General features: G+C 56.8%; 1 protein-coding gene across 3 annotated transcripts in view; it reads left to right on the top strand.

Moving 5' to 3' along the window:
• LINGO1 (leucine rich repeat and Ig domain containing 1) overlaps positions 1 to 15567 on the top strand; it is a 136226-nt gene that overhangs the window by 86309 nt on the left and 34350 nt on the right. For 2 of the 3 annotated variants that reach the window (XM_080551432.1, XM_080551429.1), the window contains one exon: positions 3748 to 3833. Coding sequence is in view for 1 of the 3 variants with exons in the window: in XM_080551429.1 (XP_080407555.1) it covers positions 3748 to 3833 (86 nt within the window). In the remaining 2 variants the exon portion in view is untranslated. Of the gene's footprint in view, positions 1 to 59; positions 1384 to 3747; positions 3834 to 15567 lie in introns of those variants that run through there. The other variant, XR_013938090.1, reaches the window with a different exon arrangement.

The raw sequence follows: 15567 nt of genomic DNA, 5'->3' as shown, positions 1-15567 counted from the left end.
AAGGGGGTGCTGCAGGGCTTCGCTGCCCCGCCTGCCCCGCACGCATCTCCCCATTGCAGCTTGCGCAGCGGGGGCTCGTATGAAGACCTTCAAAAAAAAAAAAAAAAAAAAAAAAAAGGCTTTGGAGACTTTATGCACCGAATAATTCAGGTTTCAGTCAACAGAAACCGCTCACGAATTCAGGTTGTATTTAGCAAGCGGTTTTGGCTGGGGAGAAAAAGTGAAACAGTGAAAAGTTTGATTTTGACATTTTCAAAATGAAACCTTTCAGCCATCTGTTTCGAGATGACATTTCATTTTGAAAATTTTCTAGCTTTTTTTTTCTCCCAGTGTGTGGGGGGGAAGCCACCTACAAACAAAATGAAAGCTTCATTTCAGACCAAACAGTGCTTCATTCAGCCCCGGCTTATTACTGGGGCTTTAAAATTTATCCAAGGAAATAATGTATTATCTCCGCCGACCTGCGTTACCTTTCTCCGTTTTGGCCACCGAAACTCAAAGAAGGCAAAGAAAACCACAACCAAATGCTGGTTTCCCAGCCCAGACCCTTGGAATACGTGGCTGCTGGGGCTGGAAGCTGGGTTTTGCAGCAGCTCCTGGGGCGGTGGGCAGCACGGGCGCCCAAGCAGCAGGCAGGAGGGTGATGCTGTGCCCACAGAGCAGCGCAGGGAGGCGGCGGCTGCGAAACCCGCGAGGTTGTTTGCTTTGCGCGGGCGTCTGATCCGCGAGGCATGCACTACGCAGAGGGTTTATTTTTTTTTCTTGAGTGAGAGTGAGCTTGGGAAGAGCCTGCGGTGGCAGAACATGTTGTACCACCGACTTAGGGGATGGCAGAAGAGGCTTTGCGGGAGCTAATTTTAGCTCTGGCGGAAAGCTCCCGCCTGCCAGGCGAGCGCGCCGTGCCGAGCCCACCCAGCAGCCAGCATCCTCCTGCCCGTGGCACCCAGCCTCAGGGCCGTGGTGGCCCCACTGTGGCCATGGGGCACCTGAGCGGTGCTGGCCCTGCTGGGCACCACGTCAGGATTGAGCAGCAACAAGGAGGAGCTGATCCGGCTACACTCCCCAAACCCCATCGCTGTTAGTGCCCGGGAAACCCTCCTACCGTAAAGAAAAAGCTGAGGCTGCCTCATTAGAGAAGGAGGCTGCACTTCTCATCTCCTACCCCCTCTCCATCCCCAGCTTATCCCAAATGTGACCCTATTAATGTTGCAGAAGTGCTGCAAGGGAGATGGCTATGCTAGCGGGGGCTGGCATGGGGCTGTGCTGTGGGGCTGGGCCTGCCCCACGCTGGCTCGTGCCCTTAGGAAGGAGGAGTGAGGAGCTGGATCCTAGCGGAGAGAGCAGGGGAGGTCCCAAACTGTGCCATAACCCAAACCTGTGCCGCAGGGACGTGTTTGCCACCCGTTTCCTAGCAGGGGCATGCTGCTGGCACCTCCCTGGCTCCTGGCAGCCCGGGCGCACAGGATGCCTGCTCCGGCAGGAGGGCTGAAAATCCCAAAGGACCGGGCAGGTGTCCTGGTCCGTGGTGGGCAGCAGGTGCTCGCCACCCGTCCTTGTGTTTTCCACGTGCTCCTGTCAGCGCCAGCTCCCGGCTGAAGCTTGCTGCTTGCGTCCTGGAGGCAGAACTTGGAGCTGTGCGAGGTCGGAAGGCATCGAGGGCTGTTGTGGATCCGAGCCCAGTGATGGGAGCCAACGGGGTCAGGGCTGTGCAATCTCACCAGCGGCTCGAACCCAGGGCATGGCAGTGGTGGCTGGGGGGGGGAGTTGGGGGCAGAGACCGCCCTGTGGTTGTGGGGCAGCCCCACAGATGCGGGGCTGTCGTGTGCCGTCCCCCGGGGCTGTAGGGCTGGGGTTATCCCACAGGAATCCCTGCCCTGGGAGGGACGCAGGGGTCTTTCCCCGAGCCCCTGAAACCTGCTGAATCACTAACCTCTGGTCTTGCATTCCCTGTTCCCATCTTCCCTCCCCCCCTCCCCCCGCCCCGTCTTTATCAGTAGCTAATGAAACAGGCAGGGAGAAACCCAATTCGTACAGTAATTAAATTTACTTAGTGGGTATTCAGCTGGAGTAATGAGAAGTTTAATTCAATGATTAGTTTTTTCTTTCATTAATTAAAAATGGAACAACGGTGCAGTTACGGTGGGCTGCATTGATACTCCTGGTGGAAAGCTGCTGATGGAGGAGGAGGAAGGAAGTCTTTTTTCATTGTTTTTCCCTATCTTTCCTTAAAAGTCTGCCCCGGATGCTCTCCCCACATACAAATACTTCTGGTGTCCCCTCTCTCAGCTGGCCCCTTTGCCCAGGTGTCCCCAAATCCCCCCGGGGGATGGAGAAGGCTTGCTCAGGGCTCTGGTAGAGGAGAATGGCCGAGCAGCCCCCTCCCCACACTTCATGGGACCCCCCATGCTACCCACGTACATCTTCTCCCTGGTTTGTCCCCAAAAGCAGCTTTTCAGCCCAAGGAGGGGCTTGAGATGCTGCCTGTGGGTGGGCGATTGAAAAGCAGGTCCCAGCCCACGGGAAGTTTGGGGTGGGAGAGTTGTTTTCCTTCCTAGCTAAACAGATTTGGAGCTATTTAAATACATTAAATTCATAAACATGTTTTTAGGGTTTTTTAAACAACTGATGTGTGATAGCAGGGGAAGAAAAAAAGAAAAATTAATCAAGATGTTTCCCAGTTCTCGGTGCTTTCTCCAGGCTCTGGGGCAATATTAGGACCTCTGCCCAGCCGTGCTTCAAAGGACAGGTTACATTCCCCGAAGCAGAGCTGCTGGTTTGCTCCTGTTTGTTTTCTTAACGTCAAAGGCGTATTTTGGTAGCTTCTGGGATCACTAAGATCGTCCGTATGAGACTTCATAAGGAAGTGCAGTCGATAACGTGGATAAAACCCGGCGACCGGCGTGCCATTGATTTGTGTTATGGCTGCCGTGTGTGCGGGGGGCTGGCGGGGCAGCAGGGCTGCTCCCCCTCTCCGAGCCCCTCGCCGTCCTCATGGGGACGTGAGGAGGTGTGAGGAGAGCTAGCCAAGGGCTGGGAGCAGGAGCACCAGGGTGGGAAGCCAGCGAGCACTGAGGGCGCTCAGCGCCTCTGGAAATGAGATGTATTTGCTTCCCTTGGCCATCCTGAGTGATAACTGCTTCTGGAGAGCTCACAGGCGGGTGAGAGGTGGCTGCCCAACCCAGCACTGTGTCCCTGTGCCAGGGGGCACAGGGGGTCCTGCAGTGGGGCTGTCCCCCCCCGGCATCCCTCGTGTCTCCCGATGCTCCCCCGGTCACCTGGGGAGGAGGCCCAAGCGCCCAGCAGCGAGGCTGCCTGGCCTCGCGGAGCCACGGCGCTGATTTACAACAGGGCTTTTTTAAGAGGGTTTTTGCGTGCCTGTGTTTCTTAAGAGATCCCTGCAAATGATTCCCAAGTGCTCTGGCCCAAATCTGTCCCGGTAGCTGTCAGCGGATCGATGCTCTGCTAAGTACAGGTCTGCTCTATTTCCATGGGAAAATGGCTTCTATTAAGCAGTTCATTTTGGTCCTTTCAGAAGCAGGTCCACTACATTTTGGTAGTCGTGTGTTCCTGTCCTCTGCAGCCTGATTTATAGCTCTTAAATACCAGCTCAGGTGAAGATTAAGTTCAGCTGAGCTCCCTTTTGGGAGGGAGAGGGGAAAAGTATTCACAGCTTTCTAATTTCTCTCCCACTTGCCTCTATCAGACGCCAGGTTTAAAGCCCTAATTGCGATATCGTTTCCCCCACAGTGCATGAGCGGGAGGCAGAGGAGCGGCCAAAGCCCAGCGCGCCCCTGGCACCTGATCCCCCCGCGTCCTGCCTTCATCTGACCCGGGTAGGTGACACGCGAGCTCGGTCGCTGACGTATCGCAGTGTGTGTGATGCTCACACGCCGTGGTCGTGCTGGGACCGGTTCTGGTCGGGTTGCTGTTGCTGTAAGCACGGTAGAAATGCCTTCGCTCCCCGTGCAGCCCAGGGCTGCTGCCCAGTCCTCCTGGGCCAGCCCTACCCACGTGCCTGGAGCAGGTAGATGTCTGAGCCATCGTGCTGGCGCAGGAGAGGATTTTACCGTGGAGGAGGAAGGTATTTAACGTGTTTTAGGCAGTTCTTTGCAAATGGCACTGTTGAGAAAAGAGGGCTTTTGTCACTCAGCTGCACAGGTGGGTTGCTCCTGCTTGGATTGCGTGGCGAGGGGCAAATGTTTGCACGGAGTAAATCATCACAGATGGCCGCGTGCTGCAGCCTGGGGATTTGGGGCAGAAATAGCTTCATCCTCCAGGAGAGGGCAAGCGAGAGGGCCGGCGAGAGGCGGCGTTTCCTGAGATGTCTCTATTACTGTCACCCAGCGCCGCGCGCTCGCCTCAGCCTCCTTGCGGCTCCCTCACCGGGACAGTCAAAAGAGACAGGAGCAGGTTCCAGCTTGTACTGTACATCCACATCCTCAGCTGAAATCTGTGAGCTGTCAGCTTGATGCAAGCACTGCGTGAGACGGCAAACATCAGAGCTGACTGGGCTCAGGCAATTTCCCAGGATGTCAGTCCTCAGGAGAGAACAAAAGGATCTCGGTGAAGAGCGGGATTCGGTTTCCTAATGAAACAAACAAGAGAAAATTAGGATGATTTGAGCATCTCTTATACACCAGAGCTGGGGGGAGGAATTGTTCAGATTAGGTATTGTCCAAACTGGAATGGGATGGCGGAGTGTGCTGTGGCCTGTCCCCTAGGTGCCACCAGCAGGGATCACTTGGGGGTGCCCAGGAGGCAGCATCCTGCCCCCATCTCAGGTCTGGAGAAAAGGGGAGCAAAACAGCAAGGCAGAACTGGCTCTCATACCCAAAGGCATGCACCTCGATACCAACTTCCCCTTTACGTCACGTCCTTTGCTCAAAGCAAACAGCAGGCTGCACGGGATCGACCTGATGCATGCAGGAGAGGGACCTGCGTCCTCCTCTTGCCTCGCCTTTTTGGGGAAGGGGGCTGGCAGGTGGATGTTAGTGCCTCTGAAGGGAGGTGCTTCCAGCCGCCTGTTGCCATTGCCCCTGTACAGCAAGGCCAAGTGATGTGTGAGCACGAGAGGAGACCCCAAAAGGGCTGGTGGGTACCAGAGACCAGCCAGGCAATGGCAGGGGGGATTTATTCCATATGTTCTGTATTTAGATGGAGGCAGAGGCGTCTATTCATAGCACTCCTCTATCAGAACAAAATGCCAGCAGGAAATGGCCAGGCTGGTTTAAGTCCTCCCTGGAAAAAACAGCGCTGAGCACCATGTGGTTCTGGCTTAAATTTGGGTGGTTTCTTCCAGAGTGCCATTTGCAAAAGTTGAAGATTTTTTTTTTTTTTTTTGCTAAGAATAGTATTTAGAAAAACAGGTGTTTGTGTGTTTTCCTGATGCCTCTTCTTCTGAGAAAAGAAAAACAGTTCCTGCCTTGGAAATTGGGGATGACGGAGGGTTACGTGGTCTGTTTCTTAGCCTGATCTCTGCTATTTGGTGCAGGAATGGGGCAATCGGGTGCCCCCAGGCTCTGTTCCCCAGCCTGGCACGGCTCTGAGGCAGGCCTGAACCTGAGTGGGTTTTTAATGCATGAGGTTTATTGTTTAAACTGAACAAATTTTTGAACCTGTGTGGTTTCAGAGGGATGCTTCTCTTCCTCCCTGAATGCGTGTGCTGTAAATGCTTCAAAAAAATCCTCCCTCTCCTCTCCATTGTTGCTACTTCTGATACAGGAACAAACTTGGAATGGCTCAGGTTTTCTGTTAAGTTAGTGTCACGGATGTCTCTCAGATTTTCATGTTTTAAAGCAAATTTTGAGCATCAGGATTATGAGAAAAGCCTATAATTGTGAGGATGGGCACCCCAGGCTCCCCGCCTCATGCTGCAGTGAGCCAGAAACCCGTTTAAGGGCGGTCAGGGGAGGAGGATGGGGGCTGTAGGGGTGCAGGAGGAGGGGAGAAAGAGATGGGAAGGGCTGAGCGGCAGCACCTGGCACGGCAGAGCTGCTGGCGTGGAGGGCAGGATGGTGCTGGGTGCCTTACAGCCCCTGCAGCCTGGGGAGCAGGATGGAGCTGGGCTTCACTTCGTTTCCCAACCTGCATCCTCTTGCAGAGGGGCTTCAGCCCGGCTCCCAGGGCTCGTATGGGCAGGGGGTGAGCCTGGGAGCGCGGGCAGAGCCCCGTGTAGCTGGCTGTCCCCAGGCAGCTCTGCTCCTCTGCCCCAGCAGCACCAAGAAAGCCCCCACCTGAGTTGCTTTTCCACACCTTACCTCCTTTCCTTGTTTTTTTGGGTCTGTGCTCTGATCCTTTCTGCTTAATTACACCCCAAAAGGCGGGACGGGGGGGAGAAGGGTTTTAAGAGATTTTTTTTTTTTTTAAATAATTACCTCCCATGAAATATTCAGGACAGGCTGGCTTCTTGAAAACTGGCATAATTATCCCTGCAAGGCTTTTTTGCACTTCTCCGGGTCTCGTTGCGTTGGGAGGGAGGCAGCAGAAGTTTCCTCGTTAGCATGGGCTGGGGCTGGGCTGGCTTGCTGCTGTAGTGGGAGGCTGCTGATGTACTGGAGTTTGGGGAGGGGTGCTTTGGGGTCAGTGGGTTGGCTTCTTCCCATAAATGCTTGCCAGGGATGGACTGGGAACTTGGAAGGGAAACAGAGGTGGCTTCAGTGGCATATTAGGGTGTAATATGTGTGTTCCATATACAGGAGAAACGCCCCTCATGCACTGGGATGTGCTCCAGAGGTGCTGGAGCCCCACTGCACCTCTCCATCCCTGCGTCAGCCCTGGGGAGACATCGGTGGGCCATGGGGAGCGCATCCCCCTGCCCCTGCTAGACGTGATCCCAAATTAGCATCCCATTCACCTGCTCGTTGCCGCGTTAGCTCTGCGAGGCTAATAGGGCTTAAAAAAAAAAGTCTCTTGTCACTGAAATCAGCAGCTCTGACTCAGAACATGCGGAGGGAGCGGACGTGCTGAATAAGGGAACCCTGCTGCTCGAAGAGCTTGCCTGGCAGCGCCCGCGCCGGGGGGGGCTTGCCCCAGGGTTGGGGTCAGGGCTCGTATGGGGCCCCCCCGTTCCCGTTTTGATGGCTAACTGCTGGTGGGGAGGGCGAAGCGTGAGCAGCGAAGCCAGCCGAAGCGAGGAGTGTTCCTGTGCCGTGTTCCACAATTAATCACGGCCACCCACGTCGCACCTTCCCCCTCCCCAAAATCCTCCCTCGCCTGGTGCCGGAGGGGGGAAGGGAGGCAGCTCGGGTTTTATGAATTAATCAAAGACAATGCCTGCTTTTGAGAGCTGCTGATTTAGAGAGCCCATTGCAGGCGTGTGTGCGGTGTGATTTCTTAGCCGAGCACCGCTCTGGACGAGCGTGCCAAGAGGAGCGGTTCCAGCTCCCGGCCGCATCCTGGGGAGACGGGCTGAGTGGTCTTTTCATCTACGAATAAAACAACCAGGAACAAAGAAGGCAATAATATTGACTTTCATCATTGATATTCCCATTTATCTCAGCAATAATTAGCAGTTCTAGCGCTGGGAGGGCACAGCTCATAATCTCCCCGTTCCAGGGGAGGTTGTTAATGTCGGCACTGGGAACAGGCGGCCGTAAAGCGCTGGGCGAGCGGGGCGGAGGGCTGGGCACAGCGTGCCGCGGCACGTGGGCAATGTGAGGAGCAGTAAGATGCCTTGCTGGGGAGGGTGGAGAGGTGCCCTGGGCAGGAGCAGCGATCCCTCTGTGCACCCAGCTGGGGCTCTCGGGGTCCCCTGGCTGCCTCCTGTGCAGCCAGAGCGAGCCCCCCCTGGGAGGGGAGGCAGGGCTGGTGCTTCATCATCGCAGCCTGGGGGCGGTGGGCGAAGCACCTTCCCCGGGGCATGACGTGGCTCCGAGCTGTGCCAGCAGCCCTGCCTTTGGCACCCGCACGCCGGGCGCGGGGGGGAAAGCGGGGCGCGAGTGCTTGCGTCTGTCCCCATCCGCCCCCAGGGTGCCTGCGCCGCTCCTGCACGGCGCTCCTGCAGCATCCCCGGCACTTGCTGCTTGCTGCTGCCTCCTTAGGCGTTCCCTGTCCTCTCTTAAAAACCCCTCGTGGGGCTGCCTGCAGTACCTCACCCTGTACCCGTTTTTGGGATGAAAGGCAGGGGAAGCGAGACGCCGAGGTTTCGGCACTGCTACCCCTGCCTCTCCCACGTCACTGTGAAAGCTTTGGCACCCGCCTGCTCCGCGCAGCATCCTGACGCGGTCTGGAGGTCCATTTCCTGCATCTATTTTTTATCGTCCCGCTAAGTGCACGTCCCGACCCCGCCTGCGAGGGCTGGTTTTCCTGTACGCAGCGTCCCCGAGCGGGATCGATCCCGTAGGAACCGCTGTCACAGCAGCCGCGGGGACCGGCGCATGCAAATGCAGGGCTGTGTTTTTATTAGGATTTAAATGCGTTTAAGGCTGGTTAGAGTGACAATGCGAGTTGAGCCAGGAGGGGCTTATAAAACTGGTATGAGAGTTCGTACATCATATGGTGAGCACGCCAAGCCCCGTGGCTCCAGGATTCGGAGGAGAGGAGGGTGCCGTGATGGAGCTGTGCTCGTGCGCGCGGCCGTCCCAGCGCTGTGACACCAGGGGACCCCCGCGGTGGGGACAAGTTCCTCCACCTCGTCCCCTGCCAAGGGTGGAAATGAAGCTCGAGCTATGGGCTTGGGGTGTGTGTGCCTCGCCTCGGCGTTGTGCTTTTGATCTCTGAAGGGTATAGCTGGGTATCTGAATGGGAAGCACACGGCTGTACTGAAAGCCCAGGCAAAATGCCTTCTGTGCCTCCCCGCGTGTTTATTTGCCTAAGAGAGTGTTTTGCTGGAGAAACACGGGAAGGAGCTCGAGGGAGAGGCGGCGAAGGCGGGGGTGAGAGCGCTGGGAACTTGCAGTACAATTTCAGGACACTTAAGAGCTTCTTATCGTCAGCGCTGAGACAGCGACATCAGAGGCAGCTCAGGCAATCGTCTGAGACAAATTGCTTCGCTTGATGTGTGTGTTGGGACCGCACTGGTTAAGTCTCCAGGTGAGGTACGTACAAAGCCCAAGAGGAATAGAGGAATACGTTCATATGTGCGTCCACACCCGTCTCTGTCCCTCTCAGAAGTTATCTCCCATCGATGGCCTTGCAGGCATGGAGCAGTCACCGCCGGTGCCGTGCTCGCAGCAGTCGGGCAGCATCTCTGCAGAACCCGGTCTCGTACCTGAGCGGAGCTGGTGGTGGTTGCTGCAGGGGGGAACATCTCCCCTCCTCCCCGGAAACAAAGGTTTGGCTCGCTTCAGGAGGTGCAGAGGGAAGAAGGACCCTCTGCTCACAAGTACCGTGCTGCTGTCCCCGGAGGGGGAACACTGGTGGCGCTGCCCACGGGAGAGGTGGAGGCAGAGATGTGAGAGCAGCTCGGCTGTTTCATCCTCCTCGGGGGGGAGATGGCAAGCCAGGGACGCGCCTGCTAAAAAGGCCTGCTGGTGGCATTTGGGCGATGCTGGGGAAGAGGCAATTGCTTTGCTTTCCCACCCCGTGCACCCCAAACAGCTTGGTGCCCTGCTTTGGGCAGCAACAGGGGCACGGGAGGAGGGCAGCAGGATGGCGGCAGCCGGGCAAGGTCGCATGGCGCATCCAGCAGCCGGATCAAAGGGACCTCAGCTGGTGACATCCGCCAGAAAGCCTTTAATGCCTCGCCCTGGAGCAGGGAGATTTACTCCAGGGACTCATTTCCCTTCCCCATCACAAAAAGCTGCGTCAACTTGACATTCAAGAAACTTTATTTAATACCTTTTTATTCATTTAACAGTTTAGCTAATTGCAGTGCTTTTTTTGTTATATTTGTGTGCTTTTTTGGATTCATTCCGACGTTGCTGTCGAATACTCTTTACTCTGTAAAATCAGCTCATTTTGGATTTATTACCTGCTCTCCAGGAGGATGGGGAAGGAGGAGGGTGCCCTGGCTGTGCGCATGTGCCACAGCTTTTGGGAGCTCCGGTGACGCCGCCCGGCCCAAGCAGATCTGGACACGATGTTCCATAGGCTGCTGCCGCTTGTTCTTGCGGCAACGGGGGCTGTTCCTGACAAAAGCGCATCTACAGCAGCCCTGCAAGTTTGCAGACCTGCCTGCGTTTTGCTGAGTTGTTCGTTTGGGACAGAAAAATGGAAAAAACAGAAAATGTCCAAGGGTTTCACTTAGCTTTTTTCCTCTGTGATGTTAATTGTCATTTTCTTTTACAGAGGAAATTTCGGTTGTAAAGTTCCTTGACTTTTGACTTAAAGAAATGGGAAAATCCTTAGAAATATCCAGATTTAAAGTGGAATGTTATTGCCCTTCTCTGCCTTTTAGATTCACTGGCACTTAAAGGAAAATGCTTTCTTCTGTTAAGCTAATTCTTACCCAATTGTCAAAAACACGGAAAAAAAAATAATTGCAATAATAATAATTATGCTAACAGCAATGTGCTTTCAGAGCCTTGCCTCTCACCGCAGCTAATTGCGCTCCTTCGCGCCTCCCGCTCTGCGCCCCGACTGTCTGCTCTTCACTTGACCTTGCCCCGGGAGCAGCGGGTCCCCATGCGGCCCCAAAACGGAGCCGCCCGGCCCCATTACGCACCGGGACCGTGCAGGCATGTCGGAGCTGCCCCTGGGAAGGGTTAGCCAGCAAGGTGAGGGTGGCTTTGGTTTTCTGAGGGTGGCAAGCTTCGAGGCTTGCCTGCACCTGCCTCCAGCAGCTTGGGGCTGGGGAGCAATAGGGCATCCGTGCTCCCCAACTCCGGGAGCTGCTCCAGACCATGCTGTCGGGTCGTGTGGCGTGCTCTGAGCGCATCTTGCCCGCCAGGAGCAGGTGGCACCCCGGTGCCAAGGCCAGGAGCAGGCTGCAGCCTTCCTGTCCCCCGCCCGCTGCCATCCAGGCTGGCTCTGCGCGCCAGCAAGGAGCGGAGCTGGGGAAAAGATGTCAAGAGCTGTTATAGCGTGTGAGCGAGCTGAGATAAAGGGATCCATTTTCATCCTCCTGCCTGTCTGCTTCAGTCAAAATACAACGCCGCAGCTAGCAGCGCCGTGTGTCATCCCAGACCACAGCCGCCTAATGCACGGGCTGCCGCGGTCGGCGCTCCATCTCTCCGGACCGCAGCTGTCCCGAGCCTCTACCGCAGCCCCTGGGGCTGCTTCACCCCAGCCCCGGTGCCCACAGCGAGCCCTGCTGTGAATCGTGGCTCCTGCTGAGCTCCTCTGGGGCTCCTGCAGAGCTGGAGCTCCCTCGGGGCTCTGCAGCTCCTGGGCTGCAAAGCGCAGCCCTGCCTGGCGCGTCTGTGAGCGGGGGGAGCGGCTCTGCCGTCTCCCAGCCCCTGTTTTTCTTTCTTTCCCCAAAACGGCACCGTGAGGGGCAGGCTGCTGTGCTTGGCGAGGTAAAGAGGAGGAGGAGGAGGACGTCCTCTTTGGAGGACCAGCACTGTGCAGGGGATGCTGGATGGGCCAGGCTGCTGTGGCCCCATGGGGGAGCATGGGGGTCCCAGAGCAGCGCCCCGAGTGTTTTTGGGCTCTGTTTGGCAGACGCGTGTGTGTGCACGCACATGGAGTGCCCTTGGGGTGTCTGGCACCTGCTGCCTTCCCCCTCGTTATTTAGAAGTTGCAAAGAGCATCTCTGCTCAGGGGCACGGCGCTGGGCGGCTGGGAACGGCGGGGACCCCAGGGCAGCGCCTGGGGCCGTGGGACTTCGTGTGCCATGGGCAGGGCCAGGGCCACCATTTTCTGCACAAGACGTTGTATTTTTGTTCCTTCTCTGCAAATGGCGTGCTCCATGAGCAGTATCTGGACGCAGCACCAGACCATCTGAATGGTGAAACCTCAGTGCACCGAGCGCTTTTCATCGCAGGTTTCCATGCCTTTCCTTTCCCCTCCCTGTTCGTTTCCTTGTTTCTCCTCAGTCAAAAAGACGTGGAAAGCAGTCTCCTGAGTTTTGCTCGGCAGCTTGCTGCCACCCCTCGCCTCTCATTGGCGTGTGCGGAGCAGCTGATGGGGCCGTGGGGATGCAGCAGGGCTGGAAAACTCTTCCCAGCGCCGGCTGGACCCAGGCAGAGGGCAGCAGCCAGCTCCCGCCCCATCCCCCCGAATGTCACTCGCTTTTAAATGCACTGGTAGTTGAAAATAAGAATAACCTGCTCCAGGGCTTCTTAAACCGTGGAATTAAATATGGTTCTGGTCTCTAGGCAGAGTCTGGCTCTTCAATTCTAAATCTGCTCAGCCAAGCGAAATATTGCAGGGGGGAAAGAAATCAATATTTCTCAGGCCCGGCACGGAGAGGAAGCCATGCACGTGCGGCTGCAGGCGTGCAAGGCTGTGCACACGCAGGCACGAGGCCGGGGTGGGAGCTGAGAGCAGGATGGGGAGCAGGAGATGAGGTTTGCCATGGCCACGGGGTGCTGGGGTGCGTGTCGGGGGCACGGGGCTGCCTGGGAAGGGCCCCGGTGCAGGGGAAGGTGCTGCTGGATTTGCCAGGTCTGTGTTCTCTGGGTCTCTGCCCCTCCATCACCATTTTGCAGAGCCCTGATGCTCTCCCTCTGTGCCCTTCTGGCCGCGTGGCGCTGGGAGGGAGCTGTGCGGCCGCCCCAGCTTCGGGAACAAAGATCTGCATCTGCAGCGGAGAGGGGAAGGACGAATGTTATTGACCCGCTCTGGCGTCCGGCCAGAGCGCGGATGGATGCTCGCTCCTCCCCAAAAGCCTCTCTGATAGCTTAATTTCTTAATTGCTGCCTGCGATCAGGATGTCAGCTCTGGCTCTCCTCCAGGACATGCCACGTCCAGCAGCCCGGGGCTCTCTCCCACCTTGCTTGGACGCCGCTTTCAGCTCGCCTGCTGCACCGGCTGGGGGATCTCTGATCTCCCTGTAGGCCGCCTCTGCTGCCCTGGGGGCATCACCGCAAATACTCTGGGAGGTCAAAACTTCGAGGGCCAGGCCCCCAGCTCCGCAGGTGTATTGTGCCAGGGAGCCAAGGGACGGAGCCAGGCTGTGTGCCCAGATGTCCCAGCTGGGACCAGCACAGTGCCCGGAGGAGGTGAGCTCCCCAGGTCCCGGTGCTGGGCTGGGACAGAGAGCAGGGCTGCCCTCTGCAGGGTCTGGCACTGGGCTGATGGAAATCCCTGGAAATTTGCAGGAAAATCTCCTGAGATAAGGCAGGGCCGTGCCCACATGCAGCGGGAGCTCGCGAGCTGCGGTGTGCCGAGGCTCTATGTCTCAATAAGCAGCACTCCGAGGCAGACCTGAAAATAAATATTTGACGAGGAAATAGTACTCTGTCTTCTGTTGTCTCTCTTCCTTTCCCCTCTGCGTTTGTCTCCCCCTTCTCCTGTCTTTTCCGTTTGACTGAACACGAGAGTTCATTGTTAAAGAGGTCTGGTTTCAGTGCGTTTTCCCTTTCTCTGCTCTCCCAAGGAGGAAACTACAGGAGATTCACACCCGTACGGCAGCGAGGGCTGTCTGCATGCCAGGCTTGTACACGTCCAGGTTGCTGGGTCCTCGTTTTCCTTCTCTGTTGCTTACTTTGCTCGCCACGGTAAAACACGGCTAGGCGGCTGTTACTTCTGCAGGGAGCAGAGGTCCGCCGGGATCAAACCGCCTGCGCAAAGGAGCGCGGTTTGGCCAAACTGCGCAGTCCTTCTCCTCCTTCGTAGCAGCTTTGGTTTCGTGCAGGGCGAAGCGAGCGGGTCAGCGGTGCCATGAATAAATCTGCTCCTGGACCCTGCGGGCCTAGGAGAGGTCGGAGCTGGGCCAGGAAGAGCAGTGGCAGCAGGTTTGGGAAGCAGGGTGATGCGGAGGGCTTGGCGAGCTGGGTGCTGGGGGATGTCCTGGCGGCAAGTGGCTCCTGACGGCCCGATGTATGTGTGTACGGATGCGTTTGGGAGTGGCTTAGCCAGATTGCCAATGATATGGTCTCCCCTTGTGCCTCTGAGGGCTGGCAAAGGGGCACTGGCATCATCTAGAGTCCTTTCCTGAGCGTGAAAGGGAAGGGTTGTGAGAAATCATGTGTAAAAGGAGAGGGGAAGAGTGACAGTGAGAATGGAGCGGGGAAGAGAGAGGAAGGGCAAGACTCCAGATAGGAAATGGGACTGAAAAATGCAGAGCAGTTTAAGGCTATTGGAGATGTCACGGGTAAGGGAGAGAGTCCAGCAGAGATGTACCTTTGAGGGGAGGCTGCTCAGCAATGTTTGCTGAGCTCCCCTGCTGTATTTAGCAGCCTCCGTGCCCTTTGGGGAGTTCTCCAGGCAGCTGGAGGAGCAGCGTGCCAAACGGTGGAAGGGGGTGCCCGGTGCCCGGGGAGGGAAGTTTAATGTCGTCCTTGCCCTTCGGGTGGCAGAGCCAAACAGTTTGCTTTGCTGCCCAGCGGATGGGGCTGCCAGATGGCTAAATATTTGCTTGTAAATTAGCAACGGGAAACAGGAGACGTAAAGCCCCAAATTGAAGAAACGCGGGGCCTGGGTTGGCCTTTTCCTCCTGCAGAGGTTGGGTAGGGCCACGACCGGAGCAGCACAAGGAGGTCTCGAAGCAAACCAGCACGGGCACACGCTGCCATCTCTCCCCTGCTCCTTGGCACGGCCGTGGGCCATTACTCAAGCGTGCTCAGCCTCTGGCTGTGTTTGCTTTAAACCAATATGCAGAGAAACCCAGCTTTTCTCTCTAGGAAAAAAAAAAAAAAAGCTTCTCGTGCTGTATCTGTGCAGCGTCTGGCTGAATGGGATCTGACTGGAATGAAATTTCCAGGCACTAATGCAATATAAGCACTCCTCATTTGCGTGCATGCATGTGTGGGGACGGGCAGCGTGACGATGCCGCCTTGCACGGCCCGAGCAACACCGCGCGCAGCACGGGACGGCCTCGGGGCTCCCTCGGGGCACCCCTGCAGCCCGCCTGCCTGCCCCGAGGTGGGGCAGAAAGCCTGAAACACCCCGAAAGGCTGCGGTGCTCGGGGAGAAACTGGCGCACCAGGTGGTTTTAAAGACAAGTAAATGGTACGGGTGATGATTGCTGGCTCCCTTTTATTCGCCACCCGGGTGTCAGCCGGGCGTTTTCGCCTTCCCTGGTGTTTCTGTGCAGCCGGGAGGGCTGGCCCCTCTCCTCTCGCCTTGGTTTCTGATGAGAGCTTTCTTCTTAACTTGACTCGGGGGTCTGCGGCTTTGCGAAGCTCTGCCTCTCTGATGTGGGCAATAAAGGCCTGAGAGCTGGCTGCGCTGCTCTGATGCTCGTATGGCTGCAAGAGGAGCAGCAGCGAGTCCTCGCGCCCTTCTCCGCATCCCTACGGCTCCCCTGCTCTGCCTTCTCCCCCTCTTGGAGCCTCAGTGTTGGGGAGCACAGAGCTGCACCCTTTCCCCTCGATCCCTCCCGACATCCATGCACGTCGCATTTCGCGGTGCCTGGGAGCCCCGTCTGCCTTCCCACACCGTCCCCGGCCCTATTTATGGGTGGCGGCGGCATTACCCGTGCGGATGCAGATTGTGCGTGAAGGTTTTCTATAAATACAAACGCTCCGTAATTATTGTCAGAACTATTTAGCCCAATTCAAAGGTAGATTAAATAATGAATGT

This window comes from Anser brachyrhynchus (assembly GCF_964034855.1).
Source record: "Anser brachyrhynchus genome assembly, chromosome: 11".
NCBI lineage: Eukaryota > Metazoa > Chordata > Aves > Anseriformes > Anatidae > Anser > Anser brachyrhynchus.
This window is presented reverse-complemented; position numbering and strand designations above follow the sequence as displayed.